Here is a 15,274-nt window from a genome sequence, read left to right as displayed (position 1 = left end):
CTTGACGTCTGGCTGATATTTTACATTTCATTAAAAATATGGTTTAGGTGTGAATGTCAAAGAATAAGCACTGTCGGCGGCGGGGAGGGATACCTGTCTTTTGACAAAGAAGGGGAAAATGGTAGCTGCTTTCATCAGTCATCGCTGCTGGTGAAAATCTGTGAGTTCGTACCAGAAAGATCCAGGAATCCGTCCTTTACATCCTGGAATAATTTGCGTCAGGATTTCTTGCATGTGTTTAAGCTACTCAAGGGTGGCAAAAGTTATTTTCCAATCAATCAATCAATCAAGATATTTATAGAGTGCGCTACTCACCCGTTAGGGTCTCAAGGCGCTGGGGGGGGGGGGGGGGGAGGGGGAGGGTGCCTCTACTGCTCGAAGAGCCAGGTCTTGAGGTGCTTCCTGAAGCTGAGATGGTCCTGTGTCAGTCGAAGGTAGGAGGGGAGGGAGTTCCAGGTCTTTGCTGCCAGGTAGGAGAAGGATCTTCCTCCGGAGGTGGCTCTGCGGATCCGTGGGACGATGGCGAGGGCGTGGCTGGTGGAGCGGAGCTGGCCGATGGGGGTGTAGAACGTGAGGCGGCTGTTGAGGTATTTCGGTCCCATGTTGTGGAGGGCTTTGTGTGCGTGTGTGAGCAGTCTAAACGTGATCCTCTTGTTGACGGGGAGCCAGTGGAGATTTCTTAGGTGCCTTTAGATGTGGCTGCGGCGAGGGATGTTGAGGATGAGAAGCGCAGAGGCGTTTTGGATGCGCTGGAGACGGTTTTGGAGTTTGGTTGTTGTTCCAGCGTAGAGGGCGTTCCCGTAGTCCAGTCGGCTGGTCACGAGGGCCTGGGTGACTGTTCTTCTGGTTTCGGTGGGGATCCATCGAAAGATCTTCCGGAGCATGCGCAGGGTGTTGAAGCATGCAGAGGAGACGGCGTTGACTTGCTTGGTCATTGTGAGCGAGGAGTCCAGGATGAAGCCCAGGTTGCGTGCGTGGTCGGTGGGAGTTGGTGCGGCGCCCAGTGCCGAGGGCCACCAGAAGTTGTCCCATGCGGAGGGGGATTGTCTGAGGACGAGGACCTCCGTCTTATCCGAGTTGAGTTTGAGACGGCTGTGCTTCATCCAGTCTGCTACCTCTTTCATTCCTTCCTGGAAGTTTGTTTTTGCGGTGGCTGGGTCCTTGGTGAGGGAGAGTATCAGCTGGGTGTCGTCGGCGTAGGAGATGATGTTGAGGTTGTGTTTTCGTGCGATGGCGGCGAGGGGGCTCATGTAGATATTGAAGAGTGTTGGGCTCAGTGAGGATCCTTGGGGTACGCCGCAGATGATTTCGTATGCCGAGGAGCGGAAAGGGGGGAGGCGGACTCTCTGGGTTCTGCCGTTGAGGAAAGAGGTGATCCATTCAAGAGCCTTCCCCTGGATACCCGTTTTGTTGAGGCGGTGGACTAGGGTGCGGTGGCATACGGTGTCAAAGGCTGCTGAGAGGTCCAGGAGGATGAGGACGGCTGTTTCTCCGTTGTCCATTAAGGGCGGTCTCGGTGCTGTGATTTGCTCGAATCCGGATTGGGAAGGGTCGAGCGAGTTGTTGTCCTCGAGGAAGGCGGTCAGTTGTTTGTTGACGGTCTTCCAGATGACTTTGGCCGGGAAGGGGAGGAGTGAGATGGGCCGGAAGTTCTTGAGGTCCCTGGGGTCAGCGGTGGGTTTTTTCAGAAGAGCGTTGATCTCAGTGTGCTTCCAGCTCTCCGGGAAGGTGGCTGACATGAAGGAGCTGTTTATGGTGTTCCGTAGGTGGGGTGCGATGATGGTGTCGGCCTTGTTGAAGATGTGATGGGGCAAGGGTCGGCGGGGTAGCCGGAGTGGATGGTGTTCATGATGTGGATGGTGTCTTCGCTGCTGATGGGGGTCCAGGAGTTGATGGTGGTGGTGGGGGCCGTCGGGCTGGTGTCCGGAGGTGGAGGCTGGGGACCGAAGCTGTCGTGTATGTCAGCAATCTTGCGGTGGAAGAACGTGGCGAGGGAGTTGCAGAGGTCTTGTGAAGGGGTGATGTCGTTGTTGTTGGCGTCTGGGTTCGAGAACTCTTTGACAAAGCTGAAGAGTTCTTTGCTGTTGTGGGTGTTGTTGACTAGTCGTTCCTTGAGCGATGTCCTCTTGGTGTTCCGGATCTGTTGATGGTATTCGCGGGTGGCAGCTTTGAGGGCTGTCATGTTGTCTGTTGTCCGTTCTTTGAGCCAGGTTTTTTCGAGAGTTCGGCAGGATTTCTTTGCAGTTTTGAGGGCGTCTGTGAACCATGCGGATTTTCTGGTGGTGGACTTGCAGTGGGTGTTCTGTAGTGGAGCGAGGTCGTCGGCGCAGTTGGTGAACCAATGGGTGAGGTTGAGGGCTGAGATGTTGGCGTCGGGTGTGTTGGTGTCAGCAGGTGGGTTCTGGCTCAGTGATGTGGTGAGTTGGTCCGTGGTGATTTTGCTCCAGCATCTGCGGGGGATCCGAAGCGTGTGTTGGTGATGGGTGGGCTTCTTGAATGTGAAGTGTACGCAGCTGTGGTCGGTCCAGTGAAGTCCGGTGGCGTGGTTGAAGGTGATGTGGTTGCTGGCGGAGAAGATGGCATCGAGGGTGTGGCCGGCGATGTGGGTGGGGAAGTCTACTAGTTGCTTGAGTCCGAGGCTAGTGAGGTTGTTAAGCAGTGCGGCGGTGGCGCTGTCGTTGTTGTTGTCAAGGTGAATGTTCAGGTCTCCTAGGAGGACGTAGTCTGGTGAGGCTAGGGCGTGCGGGCCGATGAGGTCGGCTATGGTCTCGCTGAATTGTGCGCGCGGGCTCAGGGGTCAGTGTGGATCTGGAAGTGCAGATGTTCGGCGGTGGGGAAGGTGTCTTCGATGTTGGTCGTGATGCTGATGGTGTTCCTGTAGATGACGGCGACCCCTCCTCCTGTTCTGTTGGTGCGGTCCCTTCGGGTGATCTTGTATCCGTCCGGGATGGCTATAGCAATGTCGGGGGCTGGGGAGGCGTTCATCCAGGTTTCTGTGATGAAGGCGACGTCCGGGGCTGTTGTGTCGAAGAGGTCCCAGAGGTTGATGGCGTGCTTGTGTACGGAGCGGGTGTTGAGGAGGATGCACTTGAGGTGGTTGTTGCCGATTGGCTTGGTGGGCGTGGAGCGGTTTTGGAGGCAGGTGAATTTGCAGGCTTGACAGGTGAAGGGTCCATGGGTGCGCTTGGGGGTGGCTTGGTAGCAGGCGGGCGGTTGTCCGGTGTTGAGTGCGTTGAGGGCGGTAGTGTCGTATCTCAGTCGGTTGGTTTGGGTCCTGCGAGGTCCAGGGGTTCTGGCGCTGAGCGCGGTCCAGGCATAGACGGGCTTGCCTTTGGCGCGCCCGCTGCGTGTGACCACTGCGCGTTCGCGTGGTCTCCGCCATAAATGACGAAGTGGGAGGGAGGAGCAGCTGGGAGGCGGGAGCGGGGCGGCGAATGGGAAGGGAGGTTAGGCTACAGAAGAGAAAGGGGGCGGGGCCGCAGGGGAACAGCGGGGGGGGGGGTTGCACAGGCGGGAAAACGGTCACAAGGGGCGGCGAGGGGTTCGTAGTCTGTCGTTCTTTGCTTCTCTTTTGCAGCATTCTGGTGCCTTTCAGTCAGGTTTGTGTCCTGCAAAAGCCAATAAATACAACTAAGCTTATTCTCAGCCAAATGACTTACCTTGGGAATTGTAGGAATTAATTTTTTTTTTAGGTTTGAGCTTTGTACAGTTTTTTTAATGCTACATGCGGCGCATGTGCAAATTCATTTGCCATGGGAAAGTAATCTACCTTTACGAAGTATGCAAGGAAAAATTTCTTTAGAACTGGTAAAAAAAAAAGCCCCGCCGTTCGTAAATTTTGACACTTAAGCTCGCACAGGGACAGCTTTTGCTCTATCGCCGTCCTTACGGTTTAGCACAAAAATCATTCTATTAAAACACAAACACGCAGAAACTTTTGGTCAGCGCTTTTCATCCATTAGTCTGTTCAAGTGCCATTCACATTTTTCTTTAGTCCATCACAGTATGGGGGCAAATTTAGCCATTAGCTCTCTTCACTGTGACAGCATTTTATTTAAACACTTGCATTTCTGCCTAAAAAGCAGTCCGCCCCAGTGCCAGGCTGGGGGCTCAATCTCTGCTTTCATTTATGCTTTTATTTCTTGCTTTTTATAAATGTATTTTTGCAAACTGTCATTTTCATCATAGGCTTTTTCCCCATACGTGCCTGCTACCCGTTGAAGGCGGCACTTTTACTTATTATTATTTTCATGTCTGTTGTATACGTTTCCGGAAAAAAAGTCTGAAATGCCTCTTGGCGCTATCATGAACATGTTTCCTGGGCTCAGCACTGGGCTTGAATAAAGTCCAAGTGGACTTCCGATCTTCTGTAGCTCTGTAAGGTCTCCAAGCCGCTTCGCTCCTCAGACCTCCCATCGCCTCACTAGCCTTGTCCTCCGTGTGAAGCGGATTTGTAGCGCCATGCTCCACTGTTGCCTTCTTTTTGTGGCACCCTTATGCGCTGCTTAGCTAGCTATCAACGTTTAGTACTGAAGCCAACGTGTCTCCTGAATATCCTATTGTTCCATAAGTTCTCGTGATCTACAAAGTATACTTTTATTATGTTGTGAATTATTCAATCAATCAATCAATCAAATTCTTTATTTCGGCCAATTTGGCCATAAAAGATGCAAAAACAATATCATTAAAATGCATCCACATTAGTTTAAGAACATAGTAAAATACAAAAAACCATCATAGTATAAAAAGAATTTCCGATTGCGAAAGGCGTTAAGAATCATAGCCAAAAGGATCAGTCTTTAAGATATTTTGACCTTAACTGCCACATGGCCATTAAAAATTTAGCAACTGCAAATACTATGTGGGGTGCCGTGCTCGTTTTCAATATTCTAAGCGAATGGAGATAGCTCCTTAAGCCCAAGTTTCTGCATAGAGGAGCTAACCAGTATTTTCTGGGTCGATTGTATGCAGGACAGAAAAACATATGGGGTTCTTCCTCATCATAAATGCAACAACCTGGGCAGATTTTATCCGTCCTTTTTGTCCAGTTGTAAGTAAATGTTTTAATGGGAAGAGTCCCTAGCCTCCATTGGATAAACAATTTTCTAGCTAGTATGGGGAAAATTATGTCCATAAACCCTTCGAATTGGTATAAATCCTTAAAATCCAAAAATCTAACAGTCAAAATACCTTTATTGGTGGCAGAAACAAGGGAGGCAAAACTTTTTTCCCTATAAATACCCACAAGGTGTTTGCGTGACACCTTGAAACAGCCTTGTTCCGGGGAATCCCATAGTTCGTGAAGACCTAGTCGGTAAAGTTCTTTCTTTATAAAAACCAGCCACGGGATTTTATCACAGAAATTATAATTCATGGCATGGGCAAGCTCTTGCCTGTAGTGTTCGAGCTCAGCGGTGGACCAAAGCCTATGCCAGAATCTCAGTGGCATTAATTCCAGGTCTTCTCTTATGGAGGGTAGACCCAAGTCTAATCTTAGGGGGAGAAGGGGTGTGCCACAAGGGAGGGCCAAAAGGCGCCTTATGAATTATTCTATAGCGCTAAAATGGGTTAGGATGGCAATCATTGCTTGGTGCTAAATCTCTCTTTTTAGGTCTCGGCTAGCGAAGGCTGCGCTTGCGCAGTCTCGCTCCGAGATTTAATGACTTGGAGAAGAGGGGCTTGAACCCGCCCCTCTTCTCCCCTGTTCTCCATTGGCTGGCCTCTTGAATGCTGGCCAGCCATTGGAGAAGAGGTCAGTCATTCCGATCAGGCCCCGTCCTTTTCGGATCGGGGGGCGTGTTTTTTGCAAGAAGTCTCATTCTCTCCTCCAGCCAATGGCTGGAGGAGAGAAAAGACAAACACGCCCCGAATCCGAAAATGCCGCTGCGTTTCTCCGAGGCATTTCTGCTCTGCCTCGGAGAAAGGCGGTGGTGTGCCTTTTTGCTCTGCCTTGTTACTGAGGAGGACTAAAGGAATGATTCAGAGTTTTGCCGGCGGTACTCTGTTCTCACAGGTTGGCGGAGGGGCGTCCTGCCGCCATTTTATAACAGGCCACTGATGTGAAACGAGGCTTACTGTCAAATAACGCACCTGTATCTATAGAGGGGTTCGATGGGGGCTGCCAGCTCACAGCGTTGGAGAAAGTGGACCAGTGCAAAGCAGGAGGGTGATAGATTAAAAGTCCGTCGTTGCTGTTTATTTCACTATAGACTTTCCTTACATTTCCCGTCCCCCTCGTCTGGCTAATGATGCTCCGAGGCTGCTCCGGAATACCTTGTCCGAGGCAGGCGAATGACTGGGTGGGTTTTTGTATCTGATGCTGGAGCCAGGATTCGGAGGTCTTCGAAGCGCTATGTAGCGGCTCATTGTATCTGCCTCATCAGTTAATTCTTAAAAATGCCTCTTATATTTATAAAGATACAAATATATAAGCCTTCACCTCCTAGCCAATCCGTAAAGACATACAGGCCTTACGGGTCTGCAGTTTTAATGTTACAATAACCAGTCGTTTGAAGAGTCGACATTTCACACCGTGGAGCGAGTCTTCTGGCAGAGACGGGATCTAATAATTCTAAATCCGAGGACTTGGAAAATGCAATAAAATCCGTGCCCTGGGCATAGCTCCGCAGTCCGGGCACGTGCAGGAGGCCGGGCCTGGCGCCTTTAATATCTCTCTCCAGCGCTTGGTGTCGGTCTAGCGGAGCAGGGGCAACGGGAAACGAGCATTTACAATGCAACGGTCTCGGCATTGTTAAAGTTAGAGCTATCGGCATTGCTCATGACAATGCCGTTTCTTCAAATGTTTTAAAAACATAAACAAAAATAATGTCATGAGCAATGCCAATAGCTCTAACTTTACCAATGCCGAGACCATTGCATTGTAAATGCTTGTTTTCCTGCTGTGTTCGTCCTGAAAGCCAAGCTTGTCTGGGGTTTGCCTGTAGTAGCGCTGCGCTATGTTACCCTCTTTTAAGCCAGCATTGTCTCAATTTTCAATATTAACGTTTGGACTAGTGTTGAACTTGTTTATTTTTGTGGGGACGGTGTGGGCGTGTATACTGTCAATCATACAGTCTATTTTCACAGCATTTGCTTTGAAAAACACAACAAAGAAGACAGACCGGTGTGTAAATATGTGACGACCTCCACGGCAGGTTTGAACCGGAGACGGCGGCTCTGTCAGCCCCAGGGAATCTGACTCCATACATATTTAAATTGCCTCAGAAAGCAAATATGTTTGGATACACTATCTATATATATATATATTTTAACACTTCTTTCAGTTGAAGTGGTTGCTGAGTACATGAGTTAATTGCTTGAATGCTTCTGATAGTTCATACACCTCCTATTCCACTTGGCCCCCAGCTGCCTCGCAGTTTATAACTTGTTGGGTACCAGCTGTCAGAAGTATGCTCTGTTTTCTTTGTTTTCTTTTGCACTACGTTTGCAAAAACATGCTATTCAACATGGCCAAAAAGAATTGCCAAAGCCAGTGGGGCCCAAAGACGAGACCTATTTGCTTTGCCAGTGCTGGTTTTCTTTTTTATTTTACCCCTTTCTGCTAACACAACCTTTCTGCACCTATATATAAAGCTGTTGCATGTTTCATTACTAGTTTAGCCACATTTGTGTGATAATGCAGAGTAAATTCTTACCACATATAGAATATAATATTCCATATATATGTTTCGGACCTACTTGCACTTTCCTGATCATATACATTTTTAATGTATCTTAATGTACTTGTTTGTCTCTATTCTTTGAACCAGTTCTAAAAGCTCTTTACTAAACCTAAATAAGATGAAGATGCTGGCATGCTGCATTCAGCGCAGAAAGCTATCCACTGTCTTGCTTGGCCCCAGTGTTGGAGTGCAGTGTGCTTTGTAGTGACACCTGAACCATTCTGCCCCATTAGTGCAGAAAGTTCCCTGTACAAACAAGGCAGGTTTTACTGCAGCCATGAGGGAGTAAACGTCCAAAGCTGGTACAGAACCCACCGTAGCACCAGATGATCCCTGCCTGTAGCTGAGAGCGTTGCCTGTAGCAGAGAGCGTTGCCTGTAGCAGAGAGCGCTGCCTGTAGCTGAGAGCGCTGTCTGTAGCAGAGAGCGTTGCCTGTAGATGAGAGCGTTGCCTGTAGCTGAGAGCGTTGCCTGTAGCTGAGAGCGTTGCCTGTAGCTGAGAGCGTTGCCTGTAGCAGAGAGCGTTGCCTGTAGCTGAGAGCGTTGCCTGTAGCTGAGAGCGTTGCCTGTAGCTGAGAGCGTTGCCTGTAGCTGAGAGCGTTGCATGTAGCTGAGAGCGTTGTCTGTAGCTGAGAGCGCTGTCTGTAGCAGAGAGCGTTGCCTGTAGCAGAGAGCGTTGCTTGTAGCAGAGAGTGTTGTCTGTAGCAGAGAGCGCTGTCTGGTGTAGCTTGATGCCAGTTTAATCATTGTTTCTTTTTGTTGTAGCACCCTTAGATGAGATGGGTAGACTACGTAAGAGACATAACTGGAGAGCTCGGCAGCAAGGGGAGGCCGCTCAAGGCACCGATGAGAACCCAGAGCCCCCGGTGCAGATTGAACTGAAAGGTAAGTACCTCAAGACATGTTACACAGTCAATTCACACTGTCCGAGCCCTCCTTGTAGCTGCCACTCACCTTTCTTGGAAGTCACTATAATGGCATCCAGCTCACCTTCTCAGACGAGACCTGCCTGATTCTGCTTTCTGTTTGCAGGGAGTGTTATATTATGTGACCCTGTGTAGCGCAGAGCTCACTGGTGAAGGTAAGCTGGCGCTGACTGACTCCCTGACTCTCTTGCCCTCCCCTGAGCACTCCTGTCTTACCCTGGGAATTACTAAACCTTGTATAGGCCTGTACGAGTCACTGCCCTGTAATCATCGTTGCATAAGAAACAAGGCCCAATGAGCCCTTGTACGAATCAGTTTTTTCAACTCTGTTGTGGCAAGTGATAACCTGGTATGCTTCAGAAGAGTTCCCACTACACTCAAATACAGAGGTTTAAAGAAAGGGGAACGTCAGAAACTTTGTGAATTACACTTTTGTCTGCCAGAAGTGGTGCAGACCAAGTTCAAAAGCATAACTTCTGAGTGGGCGGTGGGTGTAGGAGTTGCGATGTTGCAGAAATGAAAAAGCACATTTTCAAATCAGTAAAACCACATAAGGTCCTGATATGGGTATTTTTAAACTAGAAATGTATTTGCAAAAAACACAAAAAAACAGTTTACAAAAATTACATTGAGTGAAATGTCAAATATATCCCTAAGGTATGGGGCCACACATAAATGAAGTTTCAAATGCAATAGTTTCAGGAGCGGATATTCCAGTAAGTTGGAGGGGGTGCAATAATTGTCCAACTCTACAAAAAGGGGAACAAGGAGGATCCTACTATTTAGCGCCCCATTAGCCTAATTGATAATCTGCAACACCTGTTCCTCAGAGTACTGCTTATAAGCTCCGAGATTGGATGTGGGGAATTCTAGCTCTACCCACGCACATGCCGGGTGCAGAGAGAAGGTGAGCAGTGGAGATCACATTTTCTGCTTTCTCTTTATTTATTGGAAAACGGTCAGAATTGAGTGTGGGCGTCTGTATGTTGCATTTGTCATTCTACGGGCAACATTATCCCCAGAGCTAAGTTATGGGCAGTATGAAGGGAAGTGAGTATTCCAAGCAGCATCTTGTACACTCTCGTCGGGCTTCATAATGACGCTTCTGCCCGCGTCCGATGAGGGGAGGATGGCGATCCAACTGACCACCATTCCAGTCGATACAGAGGTTAGTTAGGGATGTGTTTTTGCACCAGCGCTCTTCTCACTTCCTATCAGTGGTTCCTTTGATTATCTTAAGAATAGTAATAATGATTCCCCTGAAATGGCTGGAGTGAGGTGCCCGCCCTCCTGTTTGCTGACGATACTTTGCTCGGATATAAAACTATAAGGGTCTCCGATCTCGTCTACATTGCTTTGTGGGCTTTTGTGATGTTAGAGGTCTCAAACTAAACTCCGAAAAAACAAAGTATATGTGTTTCAATCCACACAAGTCGCAGAGGCGTTTATGGACTATGCGCAAAACAGTGATAGAAAAAAGTATTCTATTTTGATTTTCTTGGGGTGAAAATCTTGAAGCCTGTCCTGGTCCTCACAACTTTCTAAGAGCCAGCTAGCACTCCAGTATTCATCAAAAGAACTGTGTTAAAGTGTTTCAAATCAATACCCGCTAGGCCAGTGTCACCAGCATTGTAGGGCTACAAGGCAAAGGCCATAGGGGCAGCAATCTATGTGCCGATTTACGAGGCTTTGGTAATGTTGATGGTCTTATTCGTTCTAAAAATACATTCTTTCCAAATTAACTGGTCCAAATCTCTCATTATACCCCTAACAGACACTACACAGCCACATCCCGCATGGTTTCCACTTGAATGGCAAACAGACCCCGTCAAGTATCTAGGCATCTGGTACCACGAGATCCAGAAATAGTGAATCGTACAAACTACGGGAGAGCGATAGGTGCAATGGAGGACAAAATAGGGCGTTGGATTCAACTTCCATTAACATTGGTGGATCGCCTGGCCATTGTTAAGATGGTTATTTTACCTAAATTTCTGTATCTTTTTAATAACATTCCTATCACACCTCCAGAAGCTGTATTTAAAAGACTGAATGCCATGGTAACACGACTGATATGGGCGGGTAAGCAGCCCCGAATTGAGATGCGTTCCCTTGTCCTGCCCTACTCCAGAGGGGGTTTCAGGGTTCCGGATTTCCTTCTTTATTATTTGTGCATAAGCGCAATATGCGCACTACTGGCATCACAGTGTCCCCTACCTAACACACGTGGCAATAGAAGAAGGTGATGCACATCCAGCTCCACTGACGGCTATCTTATCTTATCATCGGCCCCCACTGCACTCCCGAGACATTAATATCATTGACACCACTAATGCAGCATGGCGAAAGATGGGTAGGTTGGCACGCAAACTGCCTCTCTATGCCCCTGCGATGCCTCTGCATCATCATACGGAACGATCAGTCACTCGGGAAGACGTGGAATAGGACTACTCAAGCAAGTGGGTATTGATAAAATGGGAGATCTGTACAATGAGGGCGCCTTTATAGAACCTAAAGACCTCACATATATTAGTAATCAGACATTACTCTTTAGATTCACGTATTATAGGTTGCAGGGAGCCATCAAGAAGCTACATCCCTCTCACGCCGCTGAACCGCCACAATTAACAACGCTACAATTGCTGATCACTGAACCACGTCACGCACATATGGTGTCGAAACTATACATTAAATTGCAGGCGGACATAGATGACCATACGCACAAGGCTTTAACGAGATGGAATGATGCACTTGATGACCCCATTACGGAGGAGGAATGGACAACTTGCTGCGCTCTAACTGGCGTGCTCGCACCGAATGGCAATCGACGCATTTTACACTATAAATATTTACATCAAACTTATCACACTCCCTCCAGACTTTGTAAATATGGTTTACATTCAGATGCGCCATGTCAAAGATGTGGTGCAGATGAGGCCAATTTTATACACCTTGCCTGGTACTGTGGGCCAATAAATGTATATTGGGTAAAAGTTGTAGAGATGTTGGGGGAAATGGTGGATGTCACTATTGAATGCACAATCCGTACATGTCTTTTGGGTCTCATCCAGGGTGTACGCGCTGCTAAGCGTAAATGTTGCGTAATAGCCTTACTCTTAGCCAAACGCTTAATTTCACTATGCTGGGGCAGTACGAAAGCCCCAAACCCTGGCTTGAAGATATGACCTCTTGTCAAGATGCTCTAAAAACATACGAGGAGGAGCTGCCCACTGGCTCCAAGAGACTATTGGAAATATCTGGGTGAACATCTACGAGTGAATCAAGCTGCTTAACTGTGCATCAATTTGTAAATTGTAATCTGTTCTTATTTAAAAGGTGTCACTGTGTATTTGCAATGTACTGGATGATGGATGTAGTTGTACTACAGTCTGTATGTTGTCAACTGTTCTGGACGTTGCAAGTCCTGTAAAATGCTAATAAATAAAATAAAATAAAAAATTAAAAAAATAAAAATACATTCTTAAAAGCTTTGTTAAACCTACCTTCTAGTACCCCAATTTTACTGCTTCACTTAGATATGGGAATCAAAGATGTTGCAGACATAATTATGTTCAGACCACTGGTGCAGAATTTGGCACACAGAAGAACAAGCCTTCTACAGAAAGTGTCTACAAGAGCTTATAGCTATGACACCGTGGCTCAGTTATGTGAAATCTGGGATGGTGACTCTAGGACTCCAAGAAATGTGGGATCAACCCACTATGATCACCAGGGGTACTCCTAATCGTTTTAAGTCACATTTCTGGTTGCATGTAAAGGTGCCCTGCTGTCAAACAGTGAGAGTTAGAAGTATCACTGACCATTTCTTGGACCTAAAACTGTGTCCAAAGTTTTAGCTGTTTTAAATGAAATTACCCCTTTTTTGTCCAAAAATCTACAAATGAGATTCAGACACTCCTGAGGCACAGCCGGGAGCTTAGCGCTAGAAACACGAAAATCAAGCCTTTTTTAAAAAATTGTGATTGTGTCTTTATTTTAACTTTGCCCGCCCTTACCTGCTACTTGGGGTTTTATTTTGCTTCCTGACCCCCGCGCAGCCGAGCTGAACGCTGCTGCGGGTCAGGCTTTCCCTCTCGCCGCCATCAGCGAGGCTCCCCCAGGCCACGCCCACCTTTGCTAGGCCACGCCCACCCGCCTATGTAAACGGAGCTGACTACGAGCTCTGTGATAGATCCAGACACTCCTGAGGCACAGCCGGGAGATTAGCGCTAGAAACACGAAAATCAAGCCTTTTTTAAAAAATTGTGATTGTGTCTTTATTTTAACTTTGCCCGCCCTTACCTGCTACTTGGGGTTTTATTTTGCTTCCTGACCCCCGCGCAGCGAGCTGAACGCTGCTGCGGGTCAGGCTTTCCCTCTCGCCGCCATCAGCGAGGCTCCCCCAGGCCACGCCCACCTTTGCTAGGCCACGCCCTGAACTCCCCTACAAAACATGTGCTTCCCACGTACGCGCAGCGGACGGGCGCAGCGGGCGCGCCTAAGGCAAGCCCGTCTGCGCCCGTCCGCGGCTGACCGGGGCTAGGAGCACGTCACTCTGCCCAATTCATCACCTATACTTCCTCTCAACTCCGTAGTCTCCATGGCACGTGGCCCTTGCCTGCCCCCACTTGCTCTCGCATATCTTCACTTGATCTGTCCCCTGTCTCTTTATCTTCCCGCCCTCTCCCTCCCCCCTATTCCCCTTCATTTCCCCAGAGAAGATGCCAGCCTAGTATCATCTAGGACTCTCTCGGCCTATTATCTTAATACCCGGTCAGCAGTGGCCCACTCACACGAACTGTCGGTGCTGCTGGACCTTCACGCACCGGATCTTCTCTTCCTAACAGAGACTTGGTTTAGTGATGATTCTCTCCCTGTCTTATTGGCCACTCTCCCTGCTCCATACTATGCTCTACGAGCAGACCGCTCTGCTGGTCGGGCTGGGGGTGGCGTAGCGGTCATTACCCGGGCTGACCTCCCCTTCCAACTTCTATCTTTGCCAGATATCGCCACAACAGAGTACCTTGCTATTCGTACTAAATCTACCACCCCCCCTCTTACTTGTGTTCTCACTTATCGTCCCCCACAGTCAGCCTTAATAATAATAATAATAAAAGGGATCTTGTTATGCGCAAACATAGCCCAATGGGCGTCAAGGCGCCTTACGGTTTCTCTCTGATTTTCAGGAGGTACTGGCCACACTTACGGTCAATAACTCTTCCATCTTATTAATGGGAGACTTTAATTTTTGGCCTTCAGATCCAGCGGAATGTCCGTCCTCAAGAGAGTTCTCAGATACCCTTCAATCCCTCAATTTTGTGTCACATGTTCATTCTCCCACTCATGTCAAAGGACACATCTTAGATCAGATTTGGTCCTTGAACTGTCCGGTGGACTCCTTGTCCATCTTACCCTGCACCTGGTCTGACCATCATTTGATTTCGTTTACCCTTCCCATTAACCCTACTGTTAGGCCCCCGCTCCCAAAGAATGTTTGGGTCTGCTCATGGAGCCGAGTGGATCCGGAGAATCTATCCGCATTCCTAACCTCTTCCTACCCTACCCTACAAGGCCTATCCACCCTCTCTCAGGCCGTTGCCATTGAACATTGGCTCTCCTCAGGCTGTGATTCCATTGCCCCGCTGAAGCGGGTGACTTCAAAGCGGGAGAAGGATGCCAACTTGTGGTTTAACGAGGATCTTAAGAACATCAAACTAGCGGTACGCCGAGCCGAGCGTGCCTGGAGGAGGAATTATTGTCCCTTACTCAGATCTGAGTTTACCACTATCCTGGCTCAATATAAGAAGGCCATCTTGGCTGCAAAAACGACCTACTTTTCCTCAAAGATTCTTGCAGCTGAGAATCAACCGAGGGAAATTTTCTCGATTGTCCACAATTTGGCATTCTCCGATAGGACATCTCTTAAGCCCTCCCCTTCCCAGGACCTTTGTCACTCTTTAAATAATTTCTTTATTGAGAAGATTGCTATTATTAAAGCCAACATTCCCTCACCCCCCCTCACTTTTGTTGACCCTCAGTGTCCTCCACCTAAGGGACAACTCGATGCCCTTCCCCTCTTGACTAAGGAATCCTTGACCTCGATAATTCCCCTTGTTAAATCCGGCTCTCCATTGGACACTTGCCCCGCGCACATCCTTCGCCACATTTATACAACTTGTCCAGACCCCCTTCTTCACTTCCTCAACAGTTCTCTTTCCCAGGGGGTTGTAGCCAATTCACTGAAAACAGCTGTTATTGTTCCCATCTTAAAGAAGCCCGGCGCTGACCCTTCGGTCCCCGCCAATTATCGCCCCATCTCCCTCCTACCATTTCCGGCTAAGGTGCTCGAACGCCATGTTACCAGTTCTTTGAGCACTTTTGTGGAGGAGTATGGGGTTTTGGCTCCCCGCCAGGCCGGCTTCCGCCCCGCACACTCTACGGAGTCCGTAGTACTCTCGGTCCTTGACAACCTCAGGGAGGGAATGGATACCAACCAGACCCAGGCTTTGGTCCTCCTCGATCTCTCAGCCGCCTTTGACTCGGTTGACCACACCATCTTGCTTTCCCGTGTCAGGGCGTCGGGGATAGGGGGTGCCGCCCTGGTGTGGTATCCTCCTTCCTGAGGGACCGCACCCAGGCTGTTCGCCTGGGTGACTTTTCTGCGGAC

At 48.6% G+C, this 15,274-nt stretch overlaps 1 protein-coding gene across 2 annotated transcripts in view; it reads left to right on the top strand.

Moving 5' to 3' along the window:
- The window catches only part of DHX37 (DEAH-box helicase 37), a 536,866-nt gene that overhangs the window by 28,856 nt on the left and 492,736 nt on the right, over window positions 1–15,274 (top strand). For both annotated transcript variants that reach the window (XM_085634634.1, XM_085634635.1), the window contains exon 2: window positions 8,447–8,566. In XM_085634634.1, the coding sequence (XP_085490760.1) occupies window positions 8,461–8,566 (106 nt within the window). In that variant the 5' untranslated portion in view covers window positions 8,447–8,460. The remainder of the gene's footprint in view (window positions 1–8,446; window positions 8,567–15,274) is intronic.

This window comes from Triturus cristatus, chromosome 11 (genome assembly GCF_964204655.1).
Source record: "Triturus cristatus chromosome 11, aTriCri1.1, whole genome shotgun sequence".
NCBI classification, from domain to species: domain Eukaryota; kingdom Metazoa; phylum Chordata; class Amphibia; order Caudata; family Salamandridae; genus Triturus; species Triturus cristatus.
The sequence above is the reverse complement of the archived record's forward strand: the minus strand, read 5'-3'. Positions and strand labels throughout refer to the sequence as shown.